General features: G+C 40.8%; 1 protein-coding gene across 1 annotated transcript in view; it reads left to right on the top strand.

Moving 5' to 3' along the window:
• Positions 1-346: 346 nt before the first annotated feature.
• Positions 347-15050, top strand: part of rint1 (RAD50 interactor 1) — a 40834-nt gene continuing 26130 nt past the window's right edge. The window contains 4 exon segments of the mRNA XM_062066252.1: positions 347-608; positions 2136-2261; positions 12936-13051; positions 13122-13295. Coding sequence (XP_061922236.1) covers positions 372-608; positions 2136-2261; positions 12936-13051; positions 13122-13295 — 653 coding nt within the window. The 5' untranslated portion in view covers positions 347-371.

Raw genomic sequence — 15050 nt, 5'->3', positions numbered from 1 at the left:
TGCTTTTTTGTGTGCTACAGTTTGTATGTGTAAAGTTAAAGTTAAGTTAAAGTACCAATGATTGTCACACACACACTAGGTGTGGTGAAATTTGGGCAGCAGCGGCGCCGCGCCCGGGAATAATTTTTGGTGATTTAACCCCCAATTCCAACCCTTGATGCTGAGTGCCAAGCAGGGAAGAATGCTGGTATGAGCTAACAAATAAATACACACACATACAAATGTATCAGCCGCGTGTACCGTGTGGGCGGTTGTTTGATTAGTCGTCAACACACCGCCCGCGGACGACGCCGCATTGTAAAACAAGCGCTACTAGCACGTCGCATCCGTGGCACTGGCGCAGGCGCAGGCGCAGTTTGTTGCCATCCAAGATGGCGACGTCCGCGGCTGACCAAAACACCGCGGAGCAGCCGTCAGAAGAAGACTCGTTAAATCCTCCTATGGCCGTCAGTCAGCACGGCGGTTGCTTGTCTCTCATTCCTCAAGAGCTGCGCCAACATGTGCTGGACTTTCTGGACAAGGAGGTGGGCAGCGACGTCAAATGTCTGAAGAAGGTTGGCAGCCTGCTGGACAAACTGGAAGAGGACAACCGGATGTTGGAAGAGCAGGTGAGAACTTGGACACATTAATATTGTGTTGTGTTGTGTTGTGTTGGACACACACAATGTTAGTGTTAATACTGTGTTGTGTTGTGTTGGGGACACACAATGTTATTAATACTGACAGTGTTGTGTTGTGTTGGACACACACAATGTTAGTGTTAATACTGTGTTGTGTAGGACACACACAACGTTAGTGTTAATACTGTGTTGTGTTGTGTTGGACACACACAATGTTAGTGTTAATTCTGTGTTGTGATGGACACACACAATGTTAGTGTTAATTCTGTGTTGTGTTGTGTTGTGTTGGACACACACAATGTTAGTGTTAATTCTGTGTTGGACAAACACAATGTTATTAATACTGACTGTGTTGTGTTGTGTTGGACACACACAATGTTAGTGTTAATTCTGTGTTGTGTTGTGTTGGACACACAATTTTAGTGTTAATACTGTGTTGTGTTGTGTTGGACACACACAATGTTATTAATACTGACTGTGTTGTGTTGGACACACACAATTGTAGTGTTAATACTGTGTTGTGTTGTGTTGGACACACACAATGTTAGTGTTAATTCTGTGTTGTGTTGTGTTGTGTTGGACACACAATGTTAGTGTTAATTCTGTGTTGTGTTGTGTTGTGTTGGACACACACAATGTTAGTGTTAATTCTATGTTGTGTTGTGTTGTGTTGGACACACACAATGTTAGTGTTAATTCTGTGTTGTGTTGTGTTGGACACACACAATGTTAGTGTTAATTCTGTGTTGTGTTGTGTTGGACACACACAATTTTAGTGTTTATACTGTGTTGGACACACACAATGTTATTAATACTGACTGTGTTGTGTTGTGTTGGACACACACAATGTTAGTGTTAATAATGTGTTGTGTTGTGTTGGACACACAATTTTAGTGTTAATACTGTGTTGTGTTGTGTTGGACACACACAATGTTATTAATACTGACTGTGTTGTGTTGTGTTGTGTTGTGTTGGACACACACAATTTTAGTGTTAATACTGTGTTGTGTTGTGTTGGACACACACAATTTTAGTGTTAATACTGTGTTGTGTTGTGTTGGACACACACAATGTTATTAATACTGACTGTGTTGTGTTGTGTTGGACACACACAATGTTAGTGTTAATTCTGTGTTGTGTTGTGTTGGACACACACAACGTTATTAATACTGACTGTGTTGTGTTGTACACACACAATGTTAGTGTTAATTCTGTGTTGTGTTGTGTTGGACACACACAATTTTAGTGTTAATACTGTGTTGTGTTGTGTTGTGTTGGACACTCACAATGTTATTAATACTGACTGTGTTGTGTTGTGTTGGACACACACAATTTTAGTGTTAATACTGTGTTGTGTTGTGTTGTGTTGGACACACACGATGTTATTAATACTGACTGTGTTGTGTTGTGTTGGACACACACAATGTTATTAATACTGACTGTGTTGTGTTGTGTTGGACACACACAATGTTATTAATACTCACTGTGTTGTGTTGTGTTGTGTGTGTGTTGTAGGTCTTGTCTGTGTCCAGCTCTGTGCCTCCTCAAGTGTGTGCAGCTTTGTCTGTAGCGGAAGATGCCAGATGTTCCATGGAGGATCTGCTCAACAAGGAGAATGTCATCTCCAAAACATTGCACCAGGTATCATCATCATCATCCTATACTTGTTGTACTTGTGTGAAGCATCATCATTATTATATACTTGTTGTACTTGTGTGAAGTATCATCATTATTATATACTTGTTGTACTTGTGTGAAGTATCATCATCTTATACTTCTTGTACTTGTGTGAAGTATCATCATTAGGGATGTCCGATAATGGCTTTTTGCCGATATCCGATATTCCCCAACTCTTTAATTACCGATACCGATATCAACCGATACCGATATATACAGTCGTGGAATTAACATATTATTAGGGCTGCAACAACTAATCGATTAAAATCCATCCATCCATCCATCCATCCATTTTCTACCGCTTATTCCCTTCGGGGTTGCGGGGGGCGCTGGAGCCTATCTCAGCTACAATCGGGCTGAAGGCGGGGTACACCCTGGACAAGTCGCCACCTCATCGATTATCAAAATAGTTGGCGATTAATTTAGTTATCGATTCGTTGGAACTATGCTATGCGCATGCGTGGAGGTTTTAAAAATTTTTTTAATTTTTTTTTGGTTATTTTTTTGTTATATAAACCTTTATTTATAAACTGCAACATTTACAAACAGCTGAGAAACAATAATCAAAATAAGTACAAAAACAGTACAAAACAGCGCCAGGGCGGCGCTGAGGCTACGTCTCATGAGGTGGCGTAAGCTAGCCAATGATGTGGTCATGTGCAGGTCACGTGACGACGCCGTCTCCTTTGCTGGAAACATTCGAAAAATGGCGCAGGAAACCACTACCGATAGTTTAGCGGAGAAACATCTTGAGGTTATTGCTTCAATGGAGAAAAGTGTACGACCTAAGTCGTCAAAAGTGTGGGAACACTTTACTTTAAAGACTTCAAAGAAGACCGTTTCCTGCAAAATGGCACAGAAGTACAACATTGCTTCAGGAGCACCTGAAGAAGAAACATGTTGGAGCCATGGATGAAGGGAAGAAGTCACAGTACGTAACTTTTTAAGTCCATAGTGGCAACAAGCATTCATGAGTTCAGCTTTTTTGTGAGTAACGTTAACGTTATGCCTTTGTTGCAACGCGGGGCTGATAATGTGTCTCCGGCACATTTGACTCCGTTTTGAGAGAGAAAACGCACGGTTACCAATTTGGAAATAAACGTAACGGACAGAAATATCTCAGGTTGGTTTCATAATGGATCAATGCAGCCAGGCCCGATAAAGCTATATAAATATATTTAGATTTGAGTGACGCTTTAGTATAACTAAACGTTATGAAGGTGCTGGAATATTTCATGCTATTATTCAGAGGCAGCCTAAAATGAATCCTTTATTATTCACAACAGAAATGTGTACAAGATTCAGTTCTGATCTGATGAGTTACATTTCTGTGTTATTGTTGGTGTATGCTGCACCCCCAATGTCCAGAACATGGTGCCAGTATGCTGTTTTTTTTCCAATAAAATACTGGAAAGGATAGAAATGTAGTTTGTCTCCTTTATCCGATTATTAATCGATTAATCGAAGTAATAATCGACAGATTAATCGATTATCAAATGAATCGTTAGTTGCAGCCCTACATATTATTATGCCTAATTTGGACAACCAGGTATGGTGAAGATAAGGTACTTTTAAAAAATAATAATAAAATAAGATAAATAAATTAAGAACATTTTCTTGAATAAAAAAGAAAGTAAAACAATATAAAAACAATTACATAGAAACTAGTAATTAATGAAAATTAGTCAAATTAACTGTTAAAGGTTAGTACTATTAGTGGACCAGCAGCATGCACAATCTTGTGTGCTTACGGACTGTATCCCTTGCAGACTGTATTGATATATATTGATATATAATGTAGGAGCCAGAATATTAATAACAGAAAGAAACAACCCTTTTGTGTGAATGGGGGAGGGAGTTTTTTTGGGTTGGTGCACTAATTGTAAGTGTATCTTGTGTTTTTTATGTTGATTTAATAAAAAAAAAAACCAAAAAAACGATACAGATAATAAAAAAAACGATACCGATAATTTTCGGTATTACATTTTAACACATTTATCGGCCGATATTATCGGACATCTCTAATCATCATCATATACTTGTTGTACAAACCCCGTTTCCATATGAGTTGGGAAATTGTGTTAGATGTAAATATAAACGGAATACAATGATTTGCAAATCATTTTCAACCCATATTCAGTTGAATATGCTACAAAGACAACATATTTTGATGTTCAAACTGATAAAAAAATTTTTTTTGCAAATAATCATTAACTTTAGAATTTGATGCCAGCAACACGTGACAAAGAAGTTGGGAAAGGTGGCAATAAATACTGATAAAGTTGAGGAATGCTCATCAAACACTTATTTGAACATCCCACAGGTGAACAGGCAAATTGGTAACAGGTGGGTGCCATGATTGGGTATAAAAGTAGATTCCATGAAATGCTCAGTCATTCACAAACAAGGATGGGGTGAGGGTCACCACTTTGTCAACAAATGCGTGAGCAAATTGTTGAACAGTTTAAGAAAAACCTTTCTCAACCAGCTATTGCAAGGAATTTAGGGATTTCACCATCTACGGTCCGTAATATCATCAAAGGGTTCAGAGAATCTGGAGAAATCACTGCACGTAAGCAGCTAAGCCCGTGACCTTCGATCCCTCAGGCTGTACTGCATCAAAAAGTGACATCAGTGTGTAAAGGATATCACCACATGGGCTCAGGAACACTTCAGAAACCCACTGTCAGTAACTACAGTTGGTCGCTACATCTGTAAGTGCAAGTTAAAACTCTCCTATGCAAGGCGAAAACCGTTTATCAACAACACCCAGAAACGCCTTCGGCTTCGCTGGGCCTGAGCTCATCTAAGATCAATCAATGTTTATTTATATAGCCCTAAATCACAAAAGTCTTAAAGGGCTGCACAAGCCACAACGACATCCGCGGCACAGAGCCCACACAAGGGACGTCGATGTGAATGACTATGAGAAACCTTGGGGAGGACCGCATATGTGGGTAACCCCCCCTCTAAGTACAGTCCCTAGTGGATCCACATAACAGTGAGAGTCCAGTCCATAGTGGGGCCAGCAGGCGACCATCCCGAGCAGAGACAGGTCAGTAGCGCAGAGACGTCCCCAACCGATACACAGGCGAGCGGTCCACCCCGGGTCCCAACTCTGGACAGCCAGCACCTCATCCATGGTCACCGGAACCGGAATAACCCGGCGAGGGGGCAAAGGAGAAAAGAAAACGGCAGATCAACTGGTCTAAAAAAGGGGGGTCTATTTAAAGGCTAGAGTATACAAATGAGTTTTAAGATGGGACTTAAATGCTTCTACTGAGGTAGCATCTCTAACTTTTACGGGGAGGGCATTCCAGAGTATTGGAGCCCGAATAGAAAACACTCTATAGCCCGCAGACTTTTTTTGGGCTCTGGGAATCACTAATAAGCCGGAGTTCTTTGAACGCAGATTTCTTGCCGGGACATATGGTACAATACAATCGGCAAGATAGGCAGGAGCTTGACCGTGTAGTATTTTATACGTAAGTAGTAAAACCTTAAAGTTGCATCTTAAGTGCACAGGAAGCCAGTGCAGGTGAGCCAGTATAGGCGTAATATGATAAAAATTTCTTGTTCTTGTCAAAAGTCTAGCAGCCGCATTTTGTACCATCTGTAATCTTTTAATGCTAGACATAGGGAGGCCCGAAATTAAAACGTTACAGTAATCGAGACGAGATGTAACGAACGCATGGATAATGATCTCAGCGTCGCTTGTGGACAAAATGGAACGCATTTTAGCGATATTACGGAGATGAAAGAAGGCCGTTTTAGTAACACTCTTAATGTGTGACTCAAACGAGAGAGTTGGGTGGAAGATAATACCCAGATTCTTTACCGAGTCGCCTTGTGTAATTGTTTGGTTGTCAAATGTTAAGGTGGTATTATTAAATAGATGTCGGTGTCTAGCAGGGCTGATAATCAGCATTTCCGTTTTCTTAGCGTTGAGTTGCAAAAAGTTAGCGGACATCCATTGTTCAATTTCATTAAGATACGCCTCCAGCTGACTACAATCCGGCGTGTTGGTCAGCTTTAAGGGCATGTAGAGTTGGGTGTCATCAGCATAACAGTGAAAGCTAACACCGTATTTGCGTATGATGTCACCTAGCGGCAGCATGTAAATACTAAAGAGTGCAGGGCCAAGAACCGAACCCTGGGGAACTCCGCACGTTACCTTAACATAGTCCGAGGTCACATTGTTATGGGAGACGCACTGCATCCTGTCAGTAAGATAGGAGTTAAACCAAGACAAGGCTAAGTCTGACATACCAATACGTGTTTTGATACGCTCTAATAAAATATTATGATCGACGGTATCGAAAGCAGCGCTAAGATCAAGAAGCAGCCACATAGATGACGCATCAGAATCCATCGTTAGCAATAGATCATTAGTCATTTTTGCGAGGGCTGTCTCCGTAGAGTGATCTGCCCTGAAACCGAATTGAAAAGGTTCACAGAGATTGTTAGACGCTAAGTGTTCATTTAGCTGCTGTGCAACAATTTTTTCGAGGATTTTCGAGATAAACGGAAGGTTTACCATGAGGTCAGGATCGAGGTTAGGTCTTTTGAGTAGAGGATGAATAACCGCTTTTTTGAATGCTAGGGGAACAGTGTCAGAGGAAAGTGATAAGTTTATAATATTTAGCACTGATGGACCTAATAATACAAAAAGCTCCTTGATAAGTTTCCCAGGAATTGGGTCAAGTAAACATGTTGTTTGTTTTGTCCCATTTACACATCTTAACAATTCCTCTAATGTTATTTCATCAAAGAGAGAGAATCTATTTTGGAGGGCGGTATCCGTCGTATATACAGTCGTATCTGTGTTAATAGAACCCAGTTGTAGCTGGGATGCATTGTCTTTAATCTCCTTTCTAATGACTTCAATTTTTTTATTAAAGAAATTCTTTAAGTCATCTGCCGAGTGGGTGGAGCTACTGGGAGGAGTCCCTTGTTGGGTTAGCGATGCTACTGTACTAAACAAAAATTTAGGATCGTTTTTGTTGAGGTGGATGAGATTTGAGTAATATTTAGCTTTAGCTAAGGTAAGCATGTGTTTATAAGTTATTAAACTATCACTCCATGCTTGATGGAAAACCTCAAGTTTAGTCGCGCGCCATTTACGTTCCAGCTAGTGGAAAAGTGTTCTGTGATCTGACGGAACCACATTTCAAATTGTTTTTGGAAACTGTGGACGTCGTTTCCTCCGGACCAAAGAAGAAAAGAACCATCCGGATTGTTTTAGGCGCAACGTTGAAAAGCCAGCATGTGTGATGATATGGGGGTGTATTAGTGCCCAATACATGGGTCACTTACACATCTGTGAAGGCGCCATTAATGCTGAAAGGTACATACAGGTTTTGGAGCAACATATGTTGCCATCCAAGCAACGTTACCATGGACGCCCCTGCTTATTTCATCAAGACAATGCCAAGCCACGTGTTACATCAACGTGGCTTCATAGTAAAAGAGTGTGAGTACTAGACTGGCCTGCCTGTAGTCCAGACCTGTCTCCCGTTGAAAATGTGTGGCGCATTATGAAGCCTAAAATACCACAATGGAGACCCCCGGACTGTTGAACAACTTAAGCTGTACATCAAGCAAGAATGGGAAATAATTCCACCTGAGAAGCTTAAAAAATGTGTCTCCTCAGTTCCCAAACGTTTACTGAGTGTTGTTAAAAGGAAAGGCCATGTAACACAGTGGTGAACATGCCCTTTCCCAACTACTTTGGCACGTGTTGCAGCCATGAAATTCTAAGTTAATTATTATTTGCAAAAAATAAATAAAGTTTATGAGTTTGAACATCAAATATCTTGTCTTTGTAGTGCATTCAACTGAATATGGGTTGAAAATGATTTGCAAATCATTGTATTCCGTTTATATTTACATCTAACACAATTTCCCAATTTATATGGAAACAGGGTTTGTACTTGTTTTACTTGCTTGAAGTATCATCATCATCATCACCATATACTTGTTGTACTTGCGTGAAGTATCATCATCATATACTTGTTTTACCTGCGTGAAGTATCATCATCATATACTTGTTTTACTTGCATGAAGTATCATCATCATATACTTGTTTTACTTGCGTGAAGTATCATCATCATCATCATATACTTGTTTTACCTGCGTGAAGTATCATCATCATATACTTGTTTTACCTGCGTGAAGTATCATCATCATATACTTGTTTTACCTGCGTGAAGTATCATCATCATATACTTGTTTTACCTGCGTGAAGTATCATCATCATGTACTTGTTTTACTTGCGTGAAGTATCATCATCATCATCATATACTTGTTTTACCTGCGTGAAGTATCATCATCATATACTTGTTTTACTTGCGTGAAGTATCGTCATCATATACTTGTTTTACTTGGGTGAAGTATCATCATCATATACTTGTTTTACTTGCGTGAAGTATCATCATCATCATCATATACTTGTTTTACCTGCGTGAAGTATCATCATCATATACTTATTTTACCTGCGTGAAGTATCATCATATACTTGTTTTACCTGCGTGGAGTATTATCATCATATACTTGCTTTACTTGGGTGAAGTATCATCATCATCATCATATACTTGCTTTACCTGCGTAAAGTATCATCAACATCATCATTATATACCGTATTTTCCGGACTATAAGGCACACTTAAAATCCTTTCATTTTCTCAAAACTCGACAGTGCGCCTCGTAGCCCGGTGCGCCTAATGTACGGAATAATTCCGGTTGTGCTTACCGACCTTGAAGCTATTTTATTTGGTACATGGTGTAATGATAAGTGTGACCAGTAGATGGCAGTCACACATAAGAAATACGTGTAGACTGCAATATGACTCAAGTAAAAAACATCAACATTTTATATGTTCCATTGAAAATATAGAACATTACACACGGAGCTCAAAAATCTATCAACATGTTTTTGTACGACTTTGGTAAGCTATGAAGTTGATGGATTATCAGTGCATAAAACATAGGAGTATTATTATGGTGTGTGTATAAGGTAAGACATATGATCTGGCTTTTTGTTTCGCAATATTATGCAAAAACAACTTTTCTTACCTTCTGGTACCCGCTGATGTGTATTTGGGATCTGCATAAGTCCTGATAATTTGCGCGCGTCCGCCTTTATAGTCCGTAGTCGATAAGCTTCTTCTTTTTCTCTATCTTCTTCTTATGGGACATTCATCCTCCGCTGTTGCCATTTCTAATATAAAGTAGTGTAAAGTTCTTACTTATATCTGTCAGTAAACTCGCCATGAAAGCGCTAAAACGTACCGGTGTATTGAGTTTACATTATTCACCCAAGGAACTTTAGTTATTAGAGAGTTCCGATCGGACGGTTTTTCACGGGACACATTTCTGGCGGATGAGGAGATGCTCCGTTATTGATTAAAGTCTGAATGTCATTAAAACAGTTAGCTCCACCTTTTGACACTTCTTCCACTCCCGTCCTTGCACGCTACACCGCTACAACAAAGACGGCGGGGAGAAGACACTGTCGAAGGTGAGCCACGTAAATAAGACCGCCCACAAAACGGCGCATCCTGAAGCGACTGTCAGAAAGCGGCTTGAAGATGATCTGTAAAACATCATCTATGCAACATTTTGACTAAAGAACCACCATCACATGTTTTGTAGACCAGTGTTTTTCAACTAGTGTGCCATGGCACACTAGTGTGCCGTGAGATATTGTCTGGTGTGCCGTGGGAAATTATGCAACTTCACCTAATTTATCCCAAAAATATTTTTGGCAAATCAATAATTAGAATCTGCCAATAATGTGCCGTTGCTTAGTGTCTGTGCTGTGTAAAACTCGGCAGGGTAACCACTTAATACTCCATGTCAGTAGGTGGCAGCATTGCTTTGTAAAAGTCAGAATGTGTCGGGTGAGACGAGGATGGTTTGTTGTGATCCCGATATGCAGACCACAGTGGGAGGCAGGGTGCAGGTAAAAAGGGTATGTAATGCTTAAACCCAAAATGAACGAAAGGAAAAGGCTATGCAAAACAAAAGTCAAACTGAACTGGCTACAAAGTAAAGAGACAGAATGCTGGACGACAGCAAAAACTTACGGCGTCTACAAAGTACATCCGTATGTGACATGACAATCAACAATGTCCACACAAAGAAGGATAGCAACAACGTAAATAGCCTTGCTTGCTAACACAAAGCAGGTGCGCAGAATAGCGCTCAAAGGAAGACATGAACCCACTACAGGAAAACACCCAATACAGGAAGGGCCACCAAAATAAGCAAGACAAGAACTAAAGCACTACACACAGGAAGACACCAACACACTCAAAATAAGACACGACGACTTGGTGGAGTTAATTTTTTTTAAAGTTTTCTGCTGGTGGTGTGCCTCTGGATTTTTTTTATGACAAAAATGTGCCTTGCCTCAAAAAAGGTTGAAAAACACTGCTGTAGACCACAAGGAAGTCTTTTACATTTAGAAAAAAATTATAAAAATATAACTCCTACAATGCGCCTTATATATGAAAAAGATTGAAAATAGACCATTCATCTGCAGTGCGCCTTATAATTTGGTGCGCCTTCATCTTCATCCAATAATCTTCTCCATTATATTTGCACTTGTGGAGGGGGGCGTGGGTGGCCTGCGGGCCTGCCCTGGAACGGGGTGTGTCAGGACCGGCCTCGAAGACAGCTCTATGGAATTGATTATTTCATTTTCCAGCATGATCTGGCACCTGCCCACAGTGCCAAAACCACCAGTAACTGGTGTACTGACCATGGCATTACTGTCCTCGATTGGCCTGCCAACTCCCCTTACCTTAACACTATAGAGAATTTGTGGGGTATTGTGAAGAAGAAGCTGAAAGACACCAGACCCAATAATGCAAATGAGCTAAAGGCCGCTATTGAAGCATCCCGGGCATCCGTAACACCTCAGCAATGCCACAGGCTGATTGCCTCCATGCCACGCCGCATTGATGCAGTAATCCGTGCAAAAGGATTCCCAACAAAGTACTCAGTGCTTTAATTGACATTTTCAAATGTTTGATTTTGTTTTGCTGTTTTAAATAATTTTTTAATACTTGGTCTGAGGAAATATTCTAATTTTTTGAGATAGGATTTTTTAGTTTTCTTAAGCTGTATGCCATAATCAGCAATATTAAAATAATAAAAGGCTTGCAATATTTCAGTCGATGTGTAATGAATCCAGAATGTATGACATTTTTGTTTTTTTAATTGCATTACAGAAAATAAAGAACTTTATCACAATATTCAAATTTTCTGAGACAGTCCTGTACACAGTCGTGGAATTAACACATTATTATGCCTAATTTTGTTGTGATGCCCGCTGGATGCATTAAACAATGTAACAAGGTTTTCCAAAATAAATCAACTCAAGTTATGGAAAAAAATGCTAACATGGCACTGCCATATTTATTATTGAAGTCACAAAGTGCATTATTTTTTTTAACATGCCTCAAAACAGCAGCTTGGAATTTGGGACATGCTCTCCCTGAGAGAGCATGAGGAGGTTGAGGTGGGCGGGGTTTAGGGGATAGCGGGGGGTGTATATTGTAGCGTCCCGGAAGAGTTAGTGCTGCAAGGGGTTCTGGGTATTTGTTCTGTTGTGTTTATGTTGTGTTACGGTGCGGATGTTCTCCCGAAATGTGTTTGTCATTCTTGTTTGGTGTGGGTTCACAGTGTGGCGCATATTTGTAACAGTGTTAAACTTGTTTATACGGTCACCCTCAGTGTGACCTGTATGGCTGTTGAACAAGTATGCATTGCATTCACTTGTGTGTGTGAAAAGCCGTAGATATTATGCGATTGGGCCGGCACGCAAAGACAGTTCCTTTAAGGTTTATTGGCGCTCTATACTTCTCTCTACGTCCGTGTACCACTCCGTACAGTGGCGTTTTAAAAAGTCATACATTTTACTTTATGAAACCGATACCGATAATTTCCGATATTACATTTTAAAGCATTTATCAGCCGATGATATCGGCAGTCCGATATTATCGGACATCTCTACTTGTAATGCTTTCTTGGGGTAACTCATTTTAGTTGACCTTGTAATAGTCAGTCTGTACCATAATTAAACTCTACCTGATCCTAGGCAAACTTCTTATAAATTGTTCAATCAATCGTTCTATTATAATTAGTCATAAAAGGTTGGAAACGAAGCTAACACTACTAGCTGTGTTCACTTACCAGGGACAAAAAGGTTCACAGCACAGTCTGGAGTGTTCTGTAGGAGTCCAGTGATCCCTCCGTATTATGCTCCGTATGACAGAAATCCACTTGCTACGGCGACCAAGTAGCGGGAAAAGACACGATTTGATTTGTTTCTTCTTCGGTAGTTGCTTCAGGTCTTTCTGGTGTACTGCTGTCAATATAGCGCCTCTATCGTGGCGCAACGCTGCAACTGCAATTAAAATATGTAGCTGCCGCAGACGGACATCAATCGCTCAATCGACACAGCCGGAGCTTTACGCTGTGTTGAGCGATATCAAACGCTCTGGCTGGGGGCGGCCACCACGCAGTTTTGAAGGCAGGAAAAACCCTGGTATACCCTAATGAACTGTACATGAGACCTGGTCGTTCTGTCCAAAGGTTGGGAAATATTCCTCTAATACTCGCCATCTTGCAGCATCTGGAGGGGGAGCAGCCTTGGATGGAGACTCTTGGCCAGACTCTTACCCAGCTGGAGACAGTGGAGAGACACATGAATTACCTGCGCTGCCTTCAGCACATTGAAGAGCTCAGGTACAGAATTGGAAATCTTTGCATCTGTTCGCTTGAAAAGAGCCGGTAAGGACGCGCTGTGCCCCCGCAGCGCTGTCGTCCAGCAGTGTCTGATGACCAGCAGCGTGTGGGAGGCCATCAGGGCCGTGGAGAGCATGGCCAAGATGGACGCCGGTCTGAGCCAGTCCAAGTGTTCGCACCTCCGCGACTTCCTCCGAGAAACTCTCCAATTCTGGCACAAGATCATCAAAGATCGTCTGGCAGGGTGAGTGCGAATGAAAGTAGCAGTGGAGTGTAAAAACAAGTTGACTTTACATGCTTAAAGGCCTACTGAAATGAAATTGTTTTTAATTTAAACGGGGATAGCAGATCCATTCTATGTGTCATACTTGATCATTTCGCGATATTGACATATTTTTACTGAAAGGATTTAGTAGAGAACATCGACGATAAAGTTTGCAACTTTTGGTCGCTGATAAAAAAGCCTTGCCTGTACCGGAAGTAGTGTGACGTCGCAGGTTGAAAGGCTCCTCACATTTCCCCATTGTTTACACCAGCAGCGAGAGCGATTCGGACCGAGAAAGCGACGATTACCCCATTAATTTGAGCGAGGATGAAAGATTTGTGGATGAGGAACGTGAGAGTGAAGGACTAGAGTGCAGTGCAGGACGTATCTTTTTTCGATCTGACCGTAACTTAGGTACAAGCTGGCTCATTGGATTCCACACTTTCTCCTTTTTCTATTGTGGATCATGGATTTGTATTTTAAACCACCTCGGATACTATATCCTCATGAAAATGAGAGTCGAGAACGCGAAATGGACATTCACAGTGACTTTTAACTCCACGACAATACATCGGTGAAGCACTTTAGCTACGGAGCTAACGTGATAGCATCGGGCTTAACTGCAGATAGAAACAAAATAAGAAGAAGATCAACAATACTATTAAACCATGGACCTGTAACTACACGGTTAATGCTTTCCAGCCTGGCGAAGCTTAACAATGCTGTTGCCAACGACGCCATTGAAGCTAACTTAGCTACGGGACCTCACAGAGCTATGCTAAAAACATTAGCTATCCACTTACGCCAGCCCTCATCTGCTCATCAACACATGTGCTCATCTGCGTTCCAGCGATCGACGGCGCGACGAAGGACTTCACCCGATCATCGATGCGGTCGGCGGCTAGCGTCAGATAGCGCGTCTGCTATCCAAGTCAAAGTCCTCCTGGTTGTGTTGCTGCAGCCAGCCGCTAATACACCGATCCCTCCTACAGCTTTCTTCTTTGCAGTCTCCATTGTTCATTAAACAAATTGCAAAAGATTCACCAACACAGATGTCCAGAATACTGTGGAATTTTGCGATGAAAACAGAGCTGTTTGTATTGGGATACAATGTGTCCCAATACTTCCGCTTCAACCATTGACGTCACGCACAAACGTCATCATACCTAGACGTTTTCAACCGGAGGTTTCCCGGTAAATTTAAAATTGCACTTTATAAGTTAACCCGGCCGTATTGGCATGTGTTGCAATGTTAAGATTTCATCATTGATATATAAACTATCAGACTGCGTGGTCGGTAGTAGTGGCTTTCAGTAGGCCTTTAATTGTGTTTCATTGTATCCATTAAACCATATACAATTGTATTTACAATCCACAAGGTATGTGCCAACACCGTCTAAACATCACAAAATGCCACAAATTAATTTGGAATATTCTGCTCCTATTTCCGTAAATTGACGTCACTGTAGTAACACTTCCATATTATTAAATCAGTCATACTAGAAATACACAAAAACCGGAAACTTTATCATTCACAACCCTTATGTAAGAAAAGAACACATGTATTTTCTTTTTGTATGCATCTAAGTCTTAAATAAATAAATACATAACAGTCTGCTAACAATGTAGTGAATGGGGGCTCTCTATTTTGCCCACAAAAGCCTCTGAATAACCCGCTAACATTACCCTTTATACATATGGTGACCTGAATATTAACCAAATATTAGCGATATT

Source organism: Entelurus aequoreus, linkage group LG12 (assembly GCF_033978785.1).
Source record: "Entelurus aequoreus isolate RoL-2023_Sb linkage group LG12, RoL_Eaeq_v1.1, whole genome shotgun sequence".
Classification (NCBI taxonomy): domain Eukaryota; kingdom Metazoa; phylum Chordata; class Actinopteri; order Syngnathiformes; family Syngnathidae; genus Entelurus; species Entelurus aequoreus.
The sequence above is the reverse complement of the archived record's forward strand: the minus strand, read 5'-3'. Positions and strand labels throughout refer to the sequence as shown.